Consider the following 18,954-nt stretch of genomic DNA (forward strand, 5'->3'; position numbering starts at 1 on the left):
TACAGGAAAGCAATAAAACAACAGTAAAATATTATATATAAAAATGCACAATATATACAATAAATAGAATAAAATAAAATAGAATAATTAAATTAAAACTAACTAAACAATAGTGCAAAGATTTAAACAAACAAGAAAAAAAAACTAAATTATATAAACTATCATAGTCATTATGAACCATGTCAGTTACTAAATACCGTTACAACCAGCGGTTATTTTTTATTAACTAATAATATGCTGGTTATTGATCAGAGCTGGTTTTTTTACCCCCTAAATAGCAGCCTTTTTGCCAGAAAAACAACAATTTATCAGGAATTTTGACTTACAACACAACCTTGTTTCCTTGTCCAGCAGTGCCATCTACTGTATGTGGCCTGAAAGATCAGAAGATACATTAGAAGAGAGGACATGCTTGACAGTGGGCCATAGTCCGTATTATTTCCAGATGACCAGAAGAGATCTGTGGTATTTATGATTTTCAAATATACTTTTTTTTTTTTTACTCACATTTTTTACTGGCCATCCTTATTGGTTTTAGATATGAGTGATTAATGTAGATTGCACTACATGTTTACATAGAGTAGCTCAGCTTTTGTGAAATGGGTACCATCAACGTCGCTCTATGTTAATATGATAATGTGCTGAGTACATGTTTGAGTACAGGTATTGGCTTTCTTTCTTTGTTTTCTGCACGGAGGTAATGTATGTAGTGTCTTTATAAGCCCATTTGGGCACCTTTTAGGTGTATGGCACATGAATAAGATGACATTCATTCATATAATAGGAGAGATTTGTTTTAAGAAATATTATTATTGAAATATCTTAGATTTAAAATTAACACTAAACAATGAGGTTTCACTGACTAAATTACACTGGAATATGAGGCTTAGAATCTCAATAATAAAATTCATGGTCAAGGCTTTATAAAGAGCTTTTTTGTTGTTGTTGTTGTTGTTGTTGTTGTTGTTGTTGTTGTTGTTAAAACATAAACCAAAACTCTGTAACTGATTCAGGTTTACTTGGTACTGTGCACGGTCAGCCATATTCTCTCCATTTTATTGTTTGCTATTTTGGTTTTGTCTTGATTGACAACTTTAACTAGCAATCAATGAATTCTGTTGGGTCAAATTAAAAATTGTCTTATGTTATACAATAATTTACAACAGTTGATGATATTTAATATATGAAAATGTATGGTTGTGGACTCCTCAACCGGCAGTTACTTTTTGTGCATTTTCACTTTTTCTTAAAATCGGAGTCTGTAAGATATTTTTGAAGTCATGAAATATGGTGATGAATAGTAAATATTCATGTCCAATGAATTTTTATTTTTGTTTTGAACTGTTTTTTTGTTTTAGTTTGTATTCCTCTGCTTGTATTGTAATAAACTCAATGTTACTATAAAGGCACAATAAACAAAGCAAAAACACAATATACATAAATGGTAAATAATGACAGTAAAAACATTTTATTTTCACTTTCAACTGTCATCAAATTATTGTAATCAAAATCAAAATGTCCTTAAAAATACAGGATAGATGTGTTCATACAATTCAACACTGTTACATAAATACACCAGGCTGGCAACAATTCCTTAATACAGACACAGTTTATATTTATCAACAAAACAAAAAAAAAAGGTTTGAAATACATAATACTAGGACTACAAAGGTATATTATGGTCATTTATCATTTCCACCATTCATGTGTATGTATGTTTTATGTGAGATCTTCAGTGTATGCATGTTTATGTTTGTGAGTTGTCTAAATTATTGTCCATGTCTCATCTCGGGCCGAGCTTTAAGGGGGCCTTATGAGAGGTGAGGTTCTTCTTGCTGTTGTGGGGCTTCCCTTTCAGGTTTTGTTTCGGTGCCGGTTTCAAGTAAAAATGAAGCTGTCGGGGAAGAAATAGAGGGGAATAAACATTTGAGGGAACATATTTACACACACACACACACACACACACACACACACACACACACACACACACACACACACATGCAAACATTTAATCCCAAGCCTTGTCTAGAGTTCTCCAAAAACATATTAGGACGAAGTGCTACGTGCTTTTATTTACATATTTACAACCCACAAAAACACGCACACACATGCAAACATTTAATCCCAAGCCTTGTCTAGAGTTCTCCAAAAACATGTTAGGACAAAGTGCTACGTGCTTTTTCTTCCCCCCCTCCCCGAACCATACAACTAGAAACACACCTGTATGGCCTCAGCTGGTCCCACTGTGACGGTGGTGGTGGAAGGGAGGTAACTTGGTGCAGAGGCTGTCACGGTGTAAGTGCCGGGTAACAGAAGTCTGAAGTAGTCGCCATCCACTCCTGGAGGAACGAACATGTTGAAAAAGATTGAGAGGTTGATGCATCAGCTTAGACTAATTCAAATATGTTAGAAAGTCCATTGTTAAAGTAAAAGTAGCAACGCACACACTTTTTGAAATCCCTCAAGTAACGCTATTTGAAAATGTACTACCCAGTATCAGGCAGAATGGCCTCTGTCAGAGCAATATGGTTATTTCTTTTGTGATTAGATATTGATTATTGATGCATTAACATGTAAACAATAGCACAACATTTTGATTTAATTCATCGTGAAGAAATGCATCATATTGAACGGAATTCTTGGCAGGTTTCAAAATTCATTTTTTACAAAGTGGTGTCAAAAAACACAATTAAACAGTACATTTCTCAGTTAAATGCAGTTAACTATAAGTAGCACAAATATATATAAAAAAAATATATAGTACCTCAGAACTGTGATAAGTACAGTACATGTAGATATAATGCATATTTAGTTGGCAGGTTTTTTTTTTTTATTTAGAGGTGCATGTCCACCACTGACCAGAAGAGGGAACTTGTTCCATTCCAAAGTGAGGATTGACTGCACTTATTTTCAATCTTGGTCACACTAAACTACACCTAAAAAGTCACTTTGTTTATGTCATTAAGACTTATGTGACACTTTTTGGAAGGGATTTGATTCATGCTGAATTTAATGTTAGTGTTTCCCAACATTCATGGTGATGTCCTTGTCTTTCTTTGGAGCAGAATGTTAATGGGTCTTCTCCAACACTCGTCATAACTGGCCAGAACGGAGCAGATCACCCACCACATATTTCAAATCGTATATTTCAACTCTTCTTTTTGAGAATGAAGAATAACAAACACGTGTGTATAACAAGGAGCTGACACCCCTCTTACCGCTCGTCACATCATGGTTGATGCCAGCCACTGAGATCTCCGCGTTACCAACAGGGTTGTTGTTCTCATCATACACCATGCCTTTTATCCCATGATGCACCTGGAAAAAGCAGAATTGCGCGCTTACTTTAAATACCCCAAATAGTCTTCCATTTTATTTGACTATTTTCTGTCTGCAATTTCTTTTAGTGGGCACAGTATGACCTCTTAAAGTGTCTTAAAAATTTGAATGGAATCATACAAATTTGATAATAGGTAAACTAAGTATGTGTGAGCACAGATAGCTGTGTATTTTCATGGTGCAATAAAATACAGCACTGGTTGCGAGTCATCCCAGGTCATAAGGGACATTTCCAAAGCAAATTTCCAAAACCGTAACCCTCATGAACCTTCCTCAGTCTAAGTGGTCTTAAACAGACATGGAAAAACAAGACAAGGACAGTATCTGCAGGCCCTTGCAGTTTGGTTTGTTTAATCAGTGCTGTGAAAAAATGTATGCTTTTCTGAGCCCTCCCTTGTGGCTACAGAAACACTGTTAGTGGCAAAGCGTCACTGGTTCTTATCTCAGTGGGATAAAGGACATGTTGTCTTTAAACCAAGGTCTCTTTTCATGCTCAACGGAAGGTAAAAGTCAGTTTACTTGTATTACAGAGAATTTCATGCAGCTCATTTTGAGTCACTTTATCCGGGAAATCCCTGCCAATATTTACAAGAAGCCAGACTATAAGACTCATGACTCTTGGCAGTTGGAGTTTTGCGTGTTTGTGTTTGCATCAAGTTATAAAATTGATATACTTTAACTGTAATTTGCCAAATTGTGAGTGTGGATGTGTGCTCTGACCTGTTCCAGGTAGGAAACCAGTGCTTCTCTGTTGCCCAGCCATTCTCTGGGCAGTGCAGATGCTGAAGGAAACTTATCACAGCTCAGCTCCAGAGTGATCTCAAAGCAGTTGGTGTACAGGTAGTTGAAGTCCTGCATGCCTGAAACACACACAAATATTTTAGATGGAAAATTGATGTATTAATGTGGCATTTTAATGGAGGGTCTTTGCGACAGGACACATTTTTTATAATCCTACGGTAGTTTGAAAGTGATTTACCCCAGTTTGCCTCTTAAAGGGACCATTCAGGCAGTGATTCATTGAAAAATTGAGTTTATTGCAGTTGATGTGCAGGCGGTGCACATTTTTGATCAGTGAAGAAAGAGGTGGTCAAAGCTTTTACAAATTTGTCTGGAAAAAAAAAAAGTTTCATTTCTTTCTGTCGTTTCATTTTAGATGGAATTTAAGGCTGAAGTTTTCTTATGTAGCGTTGCGACATTTTACAACACGCCTCTGACTTTCCATCAAAGACTAATGTACACGAGGCCTTCACTGGGAGGGATGGTTCAAATGTAACCTCATAGACCATGACATAACACTTGGAGCAGAAAGACTTGTTAAAACAAACATAACGTGCCCCTACTAAATGAGACTGTGGGTGTTTTCATCCAATTCAAAAGCTTGCATGACTCAACCGAAGAGCTCAAGATTCACATTCCAGAGCAGAATGCAGACCAGCCCAGACCAGGATTTACATCAAAGAAGTGGGTATTGTTACTGTTGCAGTTACAGATTAACTGAGCTGACATTGAATACATGCCCAGACAATTTGATGAACTTGGTGTTTCGTTGCTTCCAAGAAGTCTACGGCAAAATATTACTGAAAGTATTCATTAACATTTTAAAATGCAGTTTCTCAACCCATAAACCAAACAAGACAGAATGAGGAGTTCAACTTTTTGGCTTGTGCCTAAGATTGCTCCTAATTTGCCTGTAGAGAATATTAAAACCAAACCTACCAAACCATAATAACAGCCCCACAAAGCACTCGTCTGCTTAGATGGAAGACACAAATGGAAATATTAACCTCAAATATTCTTCTTGCACCTGGAAAGTACTTCTTATTTTGTTGGTGCAATCGGAAATCTGTCATATTTAGATGCAGATGAAACGTTTAAGTTATTTACACTGCAATTAGTTTTGGTTGTGCTCCTGAAAAGGTTTTCTGCTTGTTGAATTAATACTACCATTAAATGTTTGAACAGATAAGTGACTACTGTTTCTTATGACCGTTCTGATATTGGATATTGCTCAAATAAGAAAAGTTAAAGTTACCGCTGGTAAGCCAAATTCTGCGACTTCCTGTATTTGTTTCAGATTAAAAACTGTTTAGTATTTTACACATGGTACAGTTATATACTAGGTTTTGACCTCATCATGTTACTCTAATAATTGAAAAAGCATTTCACTTGATTAGATACAATTGTTGTGAACATCAGCACTATATCTTATCTTCTATTTACTGTAGAGCTTGAGAATGTAATACTTAATGATTTGCTGATACCAGCAGATATGCCAACATGTGAATAAGGGGAGTTTTAGCACCCATTTTTTTTTCCCACTTTAAGCACCGTGTGAAAGTATTTTTGAGGTTATGAGGTACTAATTGGATGACTGGAGAGGTGTTATGTATTACAGATTTCTGCAGCACCGATGCACTTTTCCTTTTGTTCGTAGCCAAACTATAGTCATGTAATAGCCAAACAGCATGGGGAATGCAGAGGAAGGACGATGAGAACATTGTTTTCTGTGTTGGACTGAAATTTTATCAGGCTGGTTGTCTAGTTGTTGCACAGGATTTCAACCATTGTGTCAGATTAGTCAACAGAGAAAGTGTTCCTGTAGATTCAAATGCAAGTCAGGTTTCTCTCTCCTTTGTGTTAAGGGATTGTACTAAATCATTCTGTTGGGGAAGGCAGCTCAACCTTGTGATTCACTATATACTCCCACTTGGAAAAACTGAACTTTTGTCCACCGTTGGTGGGAAATCTTGAAGGTCGTCGATGTCACTTTTAGTCACCATCAAGTATTTAATTGTCCTCTGATGTTGGTTAAGCCACTGAAGTGTCATTTACAAACGTGAGCAACTGAAGGGTCAGTGGGAGTGCAGCTGTTGGTGTGCGGGGGGTGAAGGGGTCAAAGGCAAAAGCAGATTACACAGGCCTAGGACAGAATAGGCCAGTTCATGACAACACTGGGAAAGCGTGCCTTGCAAGCCAGTCAAGGCATTTCATTCATGCTGAAGGTAATGCCAGGGACTTCCATAATTCATGCAGGTGGCCTTGTCTTTCTTTGGAACTGGAATGAAAATGGATGTCCTCCAACACAAAGGAATTTTGCTCGTAAACAGGGAAGAATCAGTATTGTACTTTATGGTGATGGAGGAAAAATTCAGCTTGTTCTATACAAGTGGTTTTAACCTGCCTTTATCTGCCAAATCATAAAAGCCAGCCATAGCAATAACTTAAGGTAGTTGATATATATATGTATGTATGTGTGTATGTAGGCAGATGTAGATATGTATATTGATTTGAGGGCACTATTGGACACTAAAATCAGGGAGAGATGATTGCAATTGCTATTTAGGATTCCAGTTGAGTTTCTTGTCATTTGTAATGTGCATTTCTGTTACTTTCTCTTCCCATTGTTTAGGCACAGAGGTGCTGCCTACCTTTGGACAGAGAGTACCAGCTTGCTCCATTGGTGATCCCCTCATCAAAGTAGTCCCCACAGTTCCATCCCTTGTGCATCCAGCTGTGAGCGTACGAGTAGGTCCTCGCCAACTGCCATCACACACACAAATGTAAGTGAGTCCAGTCAACCACATGTTTCCACACATCCATACAACAGGGAGTCATTAGATCAGATTTGTGTAACATCTGGAAATAATTAGTAATCTGCTGCAGACCTTTCTGAAGATCTTGTCATCCGGAGTGGCTGCATACGTGGTCCTTCCTCGAATGCGGGGGTCTCTTGACTTGTCGAACGGGTAATTGGCCACCACAGCTCCTCCATGGAGATTGGCTGACAGGACAAAATTGTAGTTTTGCATCCATTTAATGACAGCCAAAGTCTCTGGTTCAACCTGTAGAGGATATTCAGTGAGAAAGTTACAAAGAAAGTAACTTTTAGGGTTGATATACTTACAGGACAATGTACATTATACATGGTCTTTTCATACATTGATACAAGCACAAAGACATTGGGTTTAACTTATAATTGCTGTGCAGTATTAACATAATGTCCTTCATCAAATATCAAGTGTATTTCTATAAAACAATTAGCACTCCAGTATACCCGCTGTATATCGCCGAGCAACATATAAAAGTATTCACATCACTCCAGACTTTTCCAAAACAACATCAGTGAATTGACATCTGGTTTTCTTTCCACCTAAAGCCACTGAGTTCTCAAGCTTGGCTGGTTATCCGGACAAATCCTAGTTTTGTCTGCTTTTGCCGTACGCACATTTTTTTTTGAGACTTTTTTTTTTCACGATAAGACCAGCAGGTGAATCATTGGGCAGAAGTAGGGAATTCTTCAAAAATATCCCATTAAATGATTCTTCAGTAATAGTTCTGCTACACTTTTTCCCCTCATCCTCCTCTGCTCGGTGTGTGTAGTTTTAACTGCCGTGTTATTCTAAATAAATCGGACGCAGTCAAGTTTTGACAAATTCAAAGGAGAAATATGCGTTTAAACGATAAAGCAGGAATTTAGAAAAAGCTGCCAGGATGAAACAGTAAGTTTAAAAGAAAAAAAATATGTATGATATGCAATCCACAGTAACATAGTGATCTTATCCCCAGGCTGTTTTACAGGTTACATAAGACTGTCTTCTTGTTAATTAATTCATCGAATTCTGCACTAACAGGATCGGTCTTGCATCTCACGTACATTACCGACCTCTTAAATCCTTAAATTCCACTTTGGGCTGCCATTTATTTTCTCTGTCAGCACTAACTATCCTCACACGCTTCGAGCCATACGTCACATTTGGAGACAAGGCGCAATACCTCTCCTTGAACTCGGTATGTAAGACATAAACACTGACTCTGTGTGAGAACCATCAGGCCGAACAGAGCCTGCTGACCTTGACCACAGCAGCTGTAACTAAGAAGACTTCTGTTTTGAGTGTTGGCAGGTATTTATTATCTGTGGATCCTTATATATGCCGGGACATTCTTTGAAGTAAGAGCTGTCCCCGTGGTGTAGGGTTACATATGAAGGACTCACACACACACACACACACACACACACACACACACACACACACACACACACACACACACACACACACACACACACACACACACACACACACACACACACACACACACACACACACACACACACACACACACACACATAATTATATATTGGGACTGCAAAACTCCAATAACTACAGAGAATAATATTCCTGGCGTAAATACACAATACACACAAATCCCAAAAATCTGGATCACACAGTGGTTCAATGACAGATCGAAGTTAGTTGTCAAATTGAGTTAGGCAGGTCCTCTGCAGGCCAATCACTTGTCAGTGAATAGTTTTGGAGAAGCACAGGCGGGCTTCATGGTGGGCTCTTTTTCAGAGGGTGTGTAAATATGGTATTTATAAGAACAGACCCTGCTGTCAGCTGGTGGTGGAAAACATGAAAAAATTGATTCCTGCATGAAATTGACCATGAAAAGGACAATTACGCTGGCAGACATGAGTTACAGTTGGCTCATTTCTATATTGTTAATAGAATTTAGGAAAAAAAAAAAAAAAATTCATACACAAATCAAAATTGCACCAGTGTATCCTGAGCCTACTATTAATTTCAGTCCCACCGATTATATTAAATCATCATGTCTCTTTCATGATATATGACATCATCACGTCTTTTTATTGATGAAATGTAAGCTTGACAGATAACAGACTCATAAGTTTGAGTCAGCGCATTTTAATTGCATTATCTATTAACATTCTTGCACTGGCACCTAAAGCAGTGTCACACTCAGTTGGTAAATCTAGTCAATAGTGTTTTAATGTATCGTGTACAGTTACAAATATATTTAACTTTGGATACTTGGATGCTTCAATATATATGCAGAGCCATTATAATATCCTGCAGTAATAACACTGTCATCAAGCGCCAGGGACCAAAAGGCAGACCAATTAAGAGGAAAACTTCAAGGAATTAACTGAGAACAGAGGCCCTTTCAGATAAGATGACTGCAGACGAGACACCCCCAAGGACCTGACCTTAATACTTAAAATGTTCTCTTTGGCAGACTATTAGCAATACTTTGACAGCACACTCTCATATTTCCCTCCTCTGTTCATTTTACACTTCAGTGATCTAAAGTAAGTACATGGTGAACTATAGGAGCCGTTCAATCACCCAGAACGAAACCATGTCTCTCTCACAGCCACCCTATTTACTCTGAAAGACCGAGCCACAGTTTATTGCCTCAGTTTTATTCACTCTGTAAGTTTAGTGGGTTTCAATAGTCTCATAACAAGAAAAATATTTACAATCAGAGCCTCATTAGTGGTTCACCACCTCCAGGAAGAGAGCACAGGGATAAAAGTTTCTATTATTTAAAGGAAGGACCCATGTTTTTGAAATACAAACGTGTCAATAAGCAGATGATATTGAGTGAAATCACAGGTTTGTGAGCAGCCAGTATTTCAGGGTAGCAGGTAACAGTCAGATTCTGAGGCCGCAGTGAAGGTCAGTTCAACTTCTCAGTGGTGACGAAAAGACAAAAATGTTTAGCTGAAGGTGAAAGTCTTCATAGACAGTATATGTATATCTTATCAGATGTTATGAGTCTTAGAGTGAGATGGAATCTGCTGACATCCTAACTTTTTCTGAGCTCCCGCATCCAAAATACACAAAAGCATACAGAAAGTCATGTTGCTTGTCAACAAGACCTTTGGACTCTCTCTAGAATTTAAGCTCAGTCCTGAGGATATTTTTAGAGATGCTTTTGTTCCAGTTTGTTATCTGAGTTGGAAAGATTGAGGCTGCCATTTTGCCCACTTGGTTCATATCGCAAAGACAAAGAGAGAGGCCTCCTTGTGATCCAGAAGAAAAGTTTATGTGTGAGGATGTAGGCTCTACAGTAAGACAAAGCAAACACACCCATTCGAGGGGGTCAGACTGTACAGGCACGTGAAAACATTCGCAACACGAAACGGACAGCTTGGCAAGGGATTTACTGGCTCTTCGTACTAGTTAAATTTATGGACGTTTTCTTTTTTTTATTTAGCTGCAGCTCAACTGGCATTTGAGTGCGATACGGAGTAAATCTCACAAACTTGTTCAAGTCAAAGCCAAGATAACTTGGCTATTGCTCAGGCATTCAGCTACATATTCAAACCCTGCTCACACACTGACGCAGACACGAGAAATGTGCTCATCCATCTTGCTCACTCCCTCTGTCTCTCTCACCCACATACCCTCAGACCTATGCATATTTGCACGCATATGCACCCACATGTGTACTCATTTCCCTTGGAGACTTGACACACAGATACATAAACGTGGTCTTGTGTATGCGTGTCTCCTCAGTGTGTATCCAGTAGCACTGACCTGCTGCTCCCAGTTGTCCGGCAGGGGCAGGTGGTGGTTTCGTCCGTTTGTTTTCTCATAGTAGTACATGAGTGCGTTCAGGTCTGGAAAGTTGCGGTTCAGGTCAAATTCCCTGGCGTTCCCTCGACCCACTAGGTAGCCATTGAACTCTGGACCCTGTTGACCAACAGGCGATAATAGCACATTTTTCAAACGGTGGCAACTGTTGGGTAATCTTAGTGTTTTCCTGTTGAGTCATTGAATGGTCATGTTTTGGCTTCTGTGGTTAAGATAGAGTGTTTTCAAGCTCTGAATTTGTATCGCTTGGAACAACCAAAGGAAAACTGCCATCATTATTCCCCAACCTGCAAAGGCCACTTACAGGGCAACCACAGTAAGATATTTTCCAAAAGGTTTTCTCTGGATAAAACATATTTCACAATAATTTACTCAAAGCCTTCCCAAAAGCTTTAGACAATGTAGATAGAGGATGAATACAAAATATTTAAGAAGCTGAGCTCCCAATACAACAAATAGTCTTTAATGTTGAATGTCTGACACATATTGAAGGATTTGTATTATTGCACTTATGAGGTTTACCTTTGTGCTTTTGAATAAAAGTAAAATGTCTTGAAAACTGTTGGTTTAAATGAAATTTAGTTCAGACAATCCCTCAACTATTCCTCTAAAAACCATCATCTGGACAAAAATTGAATTGAATTCAGTTCAATTTTATCTTATTTATCGCCAAATCACAACAGAGGTTATTTCATGGCACTTAACACATTAAAGTCCTTACAACAGAACTTTACAGCATTATACAGAGAAACCCAACAATTCAACAATTTCCACATAAGCTAGGAGGTAAAAACTCCTCTTTCAGGGAAAAAAAAAACCTGTTCTTTACTTTAGTTTTTGACCAGATTCCTGCAGAACTAAAAACTTTACATTATCCTCAGTTTTACGTATTGTATAGGGCTAATTAGTCAATTTTAGCATGCTAACACACTAAACTGAGATGGGAACCATTACACCTGCTAAAAATAAACTTTGTTGGCGTTGGTATTGTAAGCATGTTGGCATGCTGACGTTAGCTGACATCACGGGGTCTTGTTTCATTACAATAAGAACTCAGAGTGTCTTGGAATTTTGTTTTTGCTTGCATATCTTCAAATGACCCTTTGACTGTCACTTGAGTGTCTGCTGAGACATTCCCGCTCTAGTTGGATGCTCTATGGACAGAGCATGCACCCCAGAGACTTGAGCTGGCCAAGCCAGCTAACTTCTGGTTTAGCTCTATGCTCAGTTGAATGTAGAGAAAACAAATGACTTATGTGTTTCTTGCAGACTTTCTAACTGTTATTGATCCAAATGGATCAAATTCGAACAGTGAATCGAGTCCTTTTGACGGGATACGTCTGGGATTTTTGACGCCTTTTGTTTCATTCAGCCACAGTTTTGTAGCTGAAACAGTAGCAATGGAAGAGGCAACAGTGGAGTCTATGATGTAAACATTTGATTACAAGGGTTTTGTCATTACTCTCACACTGAGACTAAAGTGCAGCACTGCAGGTTACAACTTTAAAAGGCGAAGCCCCTCTTCTGTGACAGCAGGAAGACATTTAAAAAAAAAAAAAAAGATTTGTTCCAAATTAGGAGTTTCCAATTGGATTTTCACTGTATTTTCATGCAAGACTTTCTGATCCGCAGTGGGAACTGACTGACCTGTATGTGAAACTCTAAATCTTTCGTTTACTGATGCTACAGGAAACAGATTTTTTTTTTTCCCATCCAGGACGCCTTGCCATTGTTGTCCAGATGCTGCTGCACCCAAACATCTGTTGATGCAACAAATTATAGTGCAGTGTGTCGTCGGAGTGGCAAAAAGAGGGACTGTCATGTGCAACTGGTCGCTTCAGGACATATAATTAGTCTCAAAGGGATTTGGCACACGTGTATGTGTTTGTGTCAGAATAGGTTGCATGTGTGTCTGTTGTTTCACGGCCCATAATTACCCGATAGAGAGCTGGGTGCTTTCTCGGGGACCTGATAGATGGGTTTATTACAGACATTAGAAAACTATGGAAAAAAAATTACCCGGTACTGTGATTATCTCAAAAAATAAAAGACACACACATTCATTTTTACCACGAAACAGATACCTTTACATACATGTTATCAGATGGAGTCATATAAGCTGTGAGCTGAGCGTGGGTGTAGGGCTGCGATTTAACTTGCAGGTGTTTAGTTTCACTCTGGGACTTTAAATATTTCCACTGGCGAGAGCACAATCAGGGAAATATTTTGAAATGTTTTCTCCATAAGTGGCAGATTATTGCTCAAGAAGAACAGCCAAAAGTATCCCTGCGGGAGATTTTCTTGGTTTTCTTTTGACACATGGAATCCTGCAGCTTACACGTAAAGTATGTCAGGGTGTATATTACCTGTCTGGCAGCCACCTCGTAGCCATCAGGATTCATGGAGGGCAGGATGTGTATGCGCGTGTCATGGATCAGCCTCATGATCCGCTGGTTTCCGGCCCGATACTCCTCGCACAGAAACTGGGAGAACTTAATGAGAAGTTCACGGCCGAGCACCTCGTTGCCATGCATGTTGCCCACGTACTTGAACTCGGGCTCCACTGGGGAGGAAGTGGAGAGGTAGAGGGGCCATGAGGTCAAAAAGCCACACAGAGCTGCCAAGCGTGACATTTAAAATGACTGCCTGAGGGAGCACTGTAGACTCATTAGGTAGGTTGGATTTGTCATGTTTAAGTGCTTATTTTTAAGTTGTATTTCAATGAGTCTTGTTAAATGCTGTAAATGTTGCAGGATTTCGGTCTGGTCAACAGCGTCCGGTCAACATCTTGAGGGATTTGATTGAAAGAGGTCCATTCGGCTGCCTGACGGAGAGCGACTGAGTGGGAGCCCAAGCAGGAAACAAGTGATGTAGCGATGCAGCAACACTATCAATTTAACATTAACTGATAACATTGTCAAACTCACAATGCACAGCTTTTGTTCCTCTGTTCCAGTGACAGACGGCACAAACGTTCACTCAGACTCAGGTGATTTAGGGTCAAAAGTCAACGGCACTGTTACCTCATGTTTGTCCTTTTCTTGTGAACACAGTATCTGAAACCTGAAAGGTTGGCGGCGGTATATCTTAAATATCATACCTAATATATCTTCTTTTTTAAACCATGCATCCTTTGTCTTGCCAAAGCTGCAGAGCAGCCCGTAATGCAATTCTGATCATGATTTTGATGCGACTTTGATGTGGAGCTGCCCATTATCTAACACACTGGACACAGTAGAGCATGTAAGCCTGCAGCAGCAAAATCCCCCGAATGCGTTTAATTGAGCAAAGGTACTTTTAATTGCTGTCGTTTTGCTTGTGAGAGGAAGATTGTGATCATTTTTTACATATCTGCAATTTATTAATAAGGTTGTTCTCAAGGTCCTGACAGAGATTAGCTCTTGGGAGTGAGTCTGATTACATCTGATTAAATTATTTGGATAAGGTCATCTGACTTTCTCAGATATCTGTCACAGATTAGGTGAGCCACCAATCCAAACAGCCTTGCGCTCTGTATAGGGTTCCCTCCTCCCAAGAGTCCCTTCATTAATCACTGCTGCAGTGCTGAAAGAACCAAGGACCCCCAAATTGCAGCTATAGGAGACCATGAACTGAAGATGATTATACATGGCACATCTTTTTTGTAACTGTTTGCACTGCTGTTATATAATAAATAAATAAAGTAGCCTAAATGTTTTTTTTTTAGGGGGGTGTGATATTGTGAAGTGGAGTAGATACTTCCAAATTTATCAACGCCCTTCACTAATTGCTTCAGGCACCCAAATGGCAGCTTAGCCACTGCAATTCACTTCTTTTTCTTTAACATGGGGCCAACTGGCCTTTAGTTCAGAAACCAGTGCCTGCTCCAGTGTGCAGCTTTAAAACACACACACACACACACACACACACACACACACACACACACACACACACACACACACACACACACACACACACACACACACACACACACACACACACACACACACACACACACACACACACACACTCAATCACTCACTCACTCACTCAGTAGTATGTGAAAGATGTGAACTTCCTAAATGGTGCTAGAGGGCTGACCCAGACGAGACCTCAGGTCGGTCACTCCCCTCCGTGAAGTGTACGGTTCCTGTTTTTCACCCTCGGTCACCTTACAACAGAACAGGCGCACATCCTTCTATTCTACTGAAGGAAGCCCCTACGTGTGCAAACACAGGGAAAAAAAGAGCCAGCTCAGCCACGGCCAAATAAGCATTCCCTGCAGTTGTCAAGCTTTTTATTTTTTCAAATAGCTCCTACTAGAATTGCAAAACTTAACCAATCTTCACGCTCACTGACATGATATGACCTTTTGGCCCATTTCCAATATAAACATCAGATATAATGAGGTGCTGGTATTCAATTTGCAACTGATATGCAAAACAAACACCTGAGGAGCTGATTCAGTAGGAGAGGTAGGGGAAGACAAGCAAAGCTTTTGCAAGAGTGGGTTCAGGGTTAAAACCCTTGTTGACTCAAACTGAACCTCTGTCATCTGCTCAGCTTTGAATAACACCCAACATTTTGTCAGTGGTTGGATGGCAAAAATTGAAATGAATCACAGATGTTGACTCCATTCTTTTGCCTTTTTCTCTTTCACTTTGAGTTTTCCACAGCTCACAGTTTATCGAAGACGCCAGCTTGGGATCATGCCTCCTTTTTGACTTCACAGTGTTCCAGCTTTATAATGCCAAAATCCAAAAATGTGCATTTCATCTCCTCGGGACCAAACCAGAGCCCCCACAGACTGCTCTGTCCTCTGTCCAGCTATGTTCTCACTCCCAACAGCAAGACATACAAAACACACGAGCAGCCAGTGACATAGGCTGTGCAGCTGAAATCTATTACCAATTAACACCCATTTGCTTTACTAGTAGAAGATTTTATTATGTTTATCACCTGCAGAAGTTAGAATTCATTAGCCACACTCTTGGATGTCATTATAATTCTCTACTCCTGATGACATTAAGTTTAATGAGATACTTTTTTATTCACATCATAAAATCCACCATGAAAGCACTTTTTGTAACGTGTCCATCCACATTGCCCTGTCAAATAGTGAATCAGGTGTTACTCACATGCTTCATGGATGCCTGGATTATCACTGAACTCCATCGCGTAGAGGTGGCGCCCCTCCACGCTGCGCCCTATGCTGTAAATGCGTGTGATGTAGGGACACTCGCTCTGCACTGCAAACAGGGCTCGTACCATGTCCTCGTATCGGTGATGCTGGAAGTCTGAGCCCAACACCAGGAGCCCCATCAGCCCCAGCAGGAGAGCACCGAGCCAGGGAAGAGTCCACCCCTGCTGCATGGTCTCTCAGCCCAAGTTGTGCAGCGCAGGAGAGGCTGGTGAGGAGGCTGCCGGCAACTATGCAAAACACTCACACAATCTGAGATGTATGTATCTCTCTACACACCAAACATACTGCTTACTCCCTGCTTGCTCTTTTCCTTTCTTGTTCCCCTTCTTTCTCCTGCTCTGCCTCCTCCCACATCCAGTCCTCACAGTGAAGAGCAAGTAAGGACAGCCCCCTGCTCCTTCTTTGTCTCACTCTCCTCCTCCAACAGCTGCTTCTCTCCCTCTCTCTTTCCCTTTGGGTCCTTGTCAAGTACATGCTACTTGCTTTATTAGCGGTTCCAATGCTTCTGCTTCAAGTAGTTCACCCACAGCTCCGCTAGGCTCTGCACACACAATCTGAATTTCATTCTGTCTCTGAGACACTCATTTTCTATCCCCTCTTTGTCTAACTCTTGTTCTATGCTCCCTTCCTGGGAAAGAGAGGTTGTTTCCACGGCACTGCTTTCCCCAACCCCTGCAGCCCTCAATCATCCATTCATTAACTCTTAAGTCAACACACTACCCCTGTGTCTGAGTATGTGTGTGCATGTGTGTGTGTGTGTGTGTGTGTGTGCGTGCATGCACGTGTGCCTGAGACTCCTCAGATGAATCAGTGTGAAAGCTCTTTCGCAACCTTTGGACTGGTTTTGTTGCTCGGTTTCCCTAAAGTGTGCGCGCACACACACATACACGCAGAGAAACATACTCACACATGCTCTTATGGCCCCGAGAAGAAAGACCAAATGCTGCAATTAAACTTCTAAAAGACAGGTTGATGCCAAGACACTTGCACCCCCCTACAAACACAAACACACACACACACACACACACACACACACACACACACACACACACACACACACACACACACACACACACACACACACACACACACACACACACACACTCACACGCACACACATACAAGGGTATGCAAGGGGTGCTGTCAATCAAACCTGCTGGAGAAAAGAGGAGCATTTTTCTTGCAGAATGTTGGGCAACTGCTCGTTGAAGTTGAAAAAAAGTGAGAAGGAAAGGCAAACATGAAGCAAGAGAAAGCGTTGCAAATGGAAAGTTGAGCAACAGGACACAAGGACACAAAGAGAGGAACAACAACTGCCAAGGGAAAAGAGGAGAAAAAGGATAAGGAAGAAAGACGATGTAAAGGAAGGACACCACCATGGTTTTATTCCCTTAACATTTGCTTTTCTGTTACGGATTGTCCTCAAAGTGTAAAAACTGAACCTGCATTTGCACATCATGCGCCATCAATGCCTCGCAAAATAAGAAGTTAAAGTGATTGGGACTGCTTCAGACCAGACCTCATTGACACTGAATCCTCAGCGATTGTGTTTCCTCTGCTTTATTGTTAACATATGGTATTCCTCGAAGCTCCGCTCCACTCGCTGGTTCTGTTCACATCTCACTACCATGCCAACAAGAACTGAACTTTCATCTTAATAAGACAATCCCAGCAAGTTGCAAAACACAAGTTGCCAAACATCCTTCAGCTCATCAGATAATATGATACGTGTAAGGATCTTCAACAAGGACCAGTTTAGCTTGACTCCTCAAATCAAAACATCATGCATGAAGTCTGACTCAAAGAATTTATCCTTGAATTTTCATCTTGATTGACCAACCGTGTAACCAACCGGGTATGCTGAGGCTTTCTACTTTTGTAGAACACTGTTCCCTCAGTACTTGCTAACAATCTCCTCCAATTCTATACATTGTAATTTCCCTGCAGCAGCCTCAAGTCAGCCAAAAGGTTTCCCTGTTCATAATTATTTTTTATGAAAAGATTCTAAAGTCCAAGAGGTTGAAAATGCAACCAAAGACCTGAAAGATAATTTGTTTGATAGTCACACGTGTATACCGATCAACCGCAACATTAAAACCACTGACAGATGACATGAATAACGTTGATTATCTAGAAGCCGGCAAAATGGGCAGGCGTAAGGATCTGAGCAACTTTGTTAAGGATGAGTCCTGTCCGCTGCCGAAAGCACCCACAATGGGCACGTGAGCGCCAGAACTGGACCATGAAGTAACAGAAAAGGTCGCCTGGTCTGAGGAATCGTGTTTTTTTTATAACGTTGATTTTCAGAGGAAGAGATGGCAGCAGGATGCACTACGGGAAGAAAGAAAGCCAGTGGAGGCAGAGTGATGCTCTAGGAAATGTTTTACAGGGAAACCATGGGTCCTGGCATTCATGTGGATACTAGTCCAAATACACCCCTTCATGATAGCAGCATCCCCTGATGGACGGGGCCTAATTTCAGCAGGAAAATGCCGCCACCCTGCAAAAAATTGTCAAGGAATGGTTTGAGGAACGTGACAAAGAGTTCACAGTGTTGACTTGGCCTCCAAATTCTGTGGGATGTATTGGAACAAAAAGTCATCCATGAAAGCCCCACCTCGCAACTTACAGGACTTAAAGGATCTGCTGCCAACGTCTTGGTGCCTGAAAACACAGGAAACCTTCAAATGTCTTGTGGAGGTATAGGACTGTGGTGGCCCAAGAGGGACCTACTCAATATTTGGCAGCTTGTTGAAAAGGAGGAGCAGTAATGGCATCTACCAGTGAGTTTGCAGATTGGAACCAACTTAACACTCTTTACCTCACCCTCTTTTTCCAAGCATGTAAGTGAATCCATGGTGGCCACCAAACTTGCAAAAATTTGAAAGGTCCTCTTTAGATATTTGGTTTGTCTGTTCTGGGCTTCTGTAGAAACATGAGTTCCGTGGAAGAGGACCTGCTCTGGATGTAGACATGAAGAGCTCATTCTAAGGTAACTTAAACACAATGACTCCTAATTTCAATTGATTA

The 18,954-nt window shown here is 40.5% G+C and overlaps 1 protein-coding gene across 1 annotated transcript; it reads right to left on the reverse strand.

The window, feature by feature from the left end:
* Positions 1 to 1,444: 1,444 nt before the first annotated feature.
* On the reverse strand, positions 1,445 to 16,546 carry cpn1 (carboxypeptidase N, polypeptide 1). Its single transcript, XM_069691728.1, has 9 exons — positions 15,860 to 16,546; positions 13,109 to 13,305; positions 10,686 to 10,841; positions 7,008 to 7,184; positions 6,771 to 6,882; positions 4,060 to 4,199; positions 3,219 to 3,318; positions 2,221 to 2,339; positions 1,445 to 1,894 (listed from the first exon to the last, which is right to left on the reverse strand). The coding sequence occupies exons 1-9, from the start codon at positions 16,092 to 16,094 to the stop codon at positions 1,784 to 1,786; spliced, it is 1,347 nt and encodes a 448-aa protein (XP_069547829.1). The 5' UTR covers positions 16,095 to 16,546; the 3' UTR covers positions 1,445 to 1,783.
* Positions 16,547 to 18,954: the final 2,408 nt, after the last annotated feature.

Source organism: Brachyistius frenatus, unplaced genomic scaffold (assembly GCF_029030835.1).
Source record: "Brachyistius frenatus isolate BFR_SWC_R1_liver_20210118 unplaced genomic scaffold, ASM2903083v1 Contig_11, whole genome shotgun sequence".
Classification (NCBI taxonomy): Eukaryota; Metazoa; Chordata; class Actinopteri; family Embiotocidae; genus Brachyistius; species Brachyistius frenatus.

Coding starts and splice junctions, on each gene's coding strand:
- cpn1 (XM_069691728.1), bottom strand. CDS start 16,094: ATGCAGCAGGGGTGGACTCTTCCCTGGCTCGGTGCTCTCCTGCTGGGG. Junction 13,306..15,859: donor TCCAGGCATCCATGAAGCAT/GTGAGTAACACC, acceptor CTTCCTCCCCAG/TGGAGCCCGAGTTCAAGTAC. Junction 6,883..7,007: donor ATGACAAGATCTTCAGAAAG/GTCTGCAGCAGA, acceptor GTGTGATGGCAG/TTGGCGAGGACCTACTCGTA.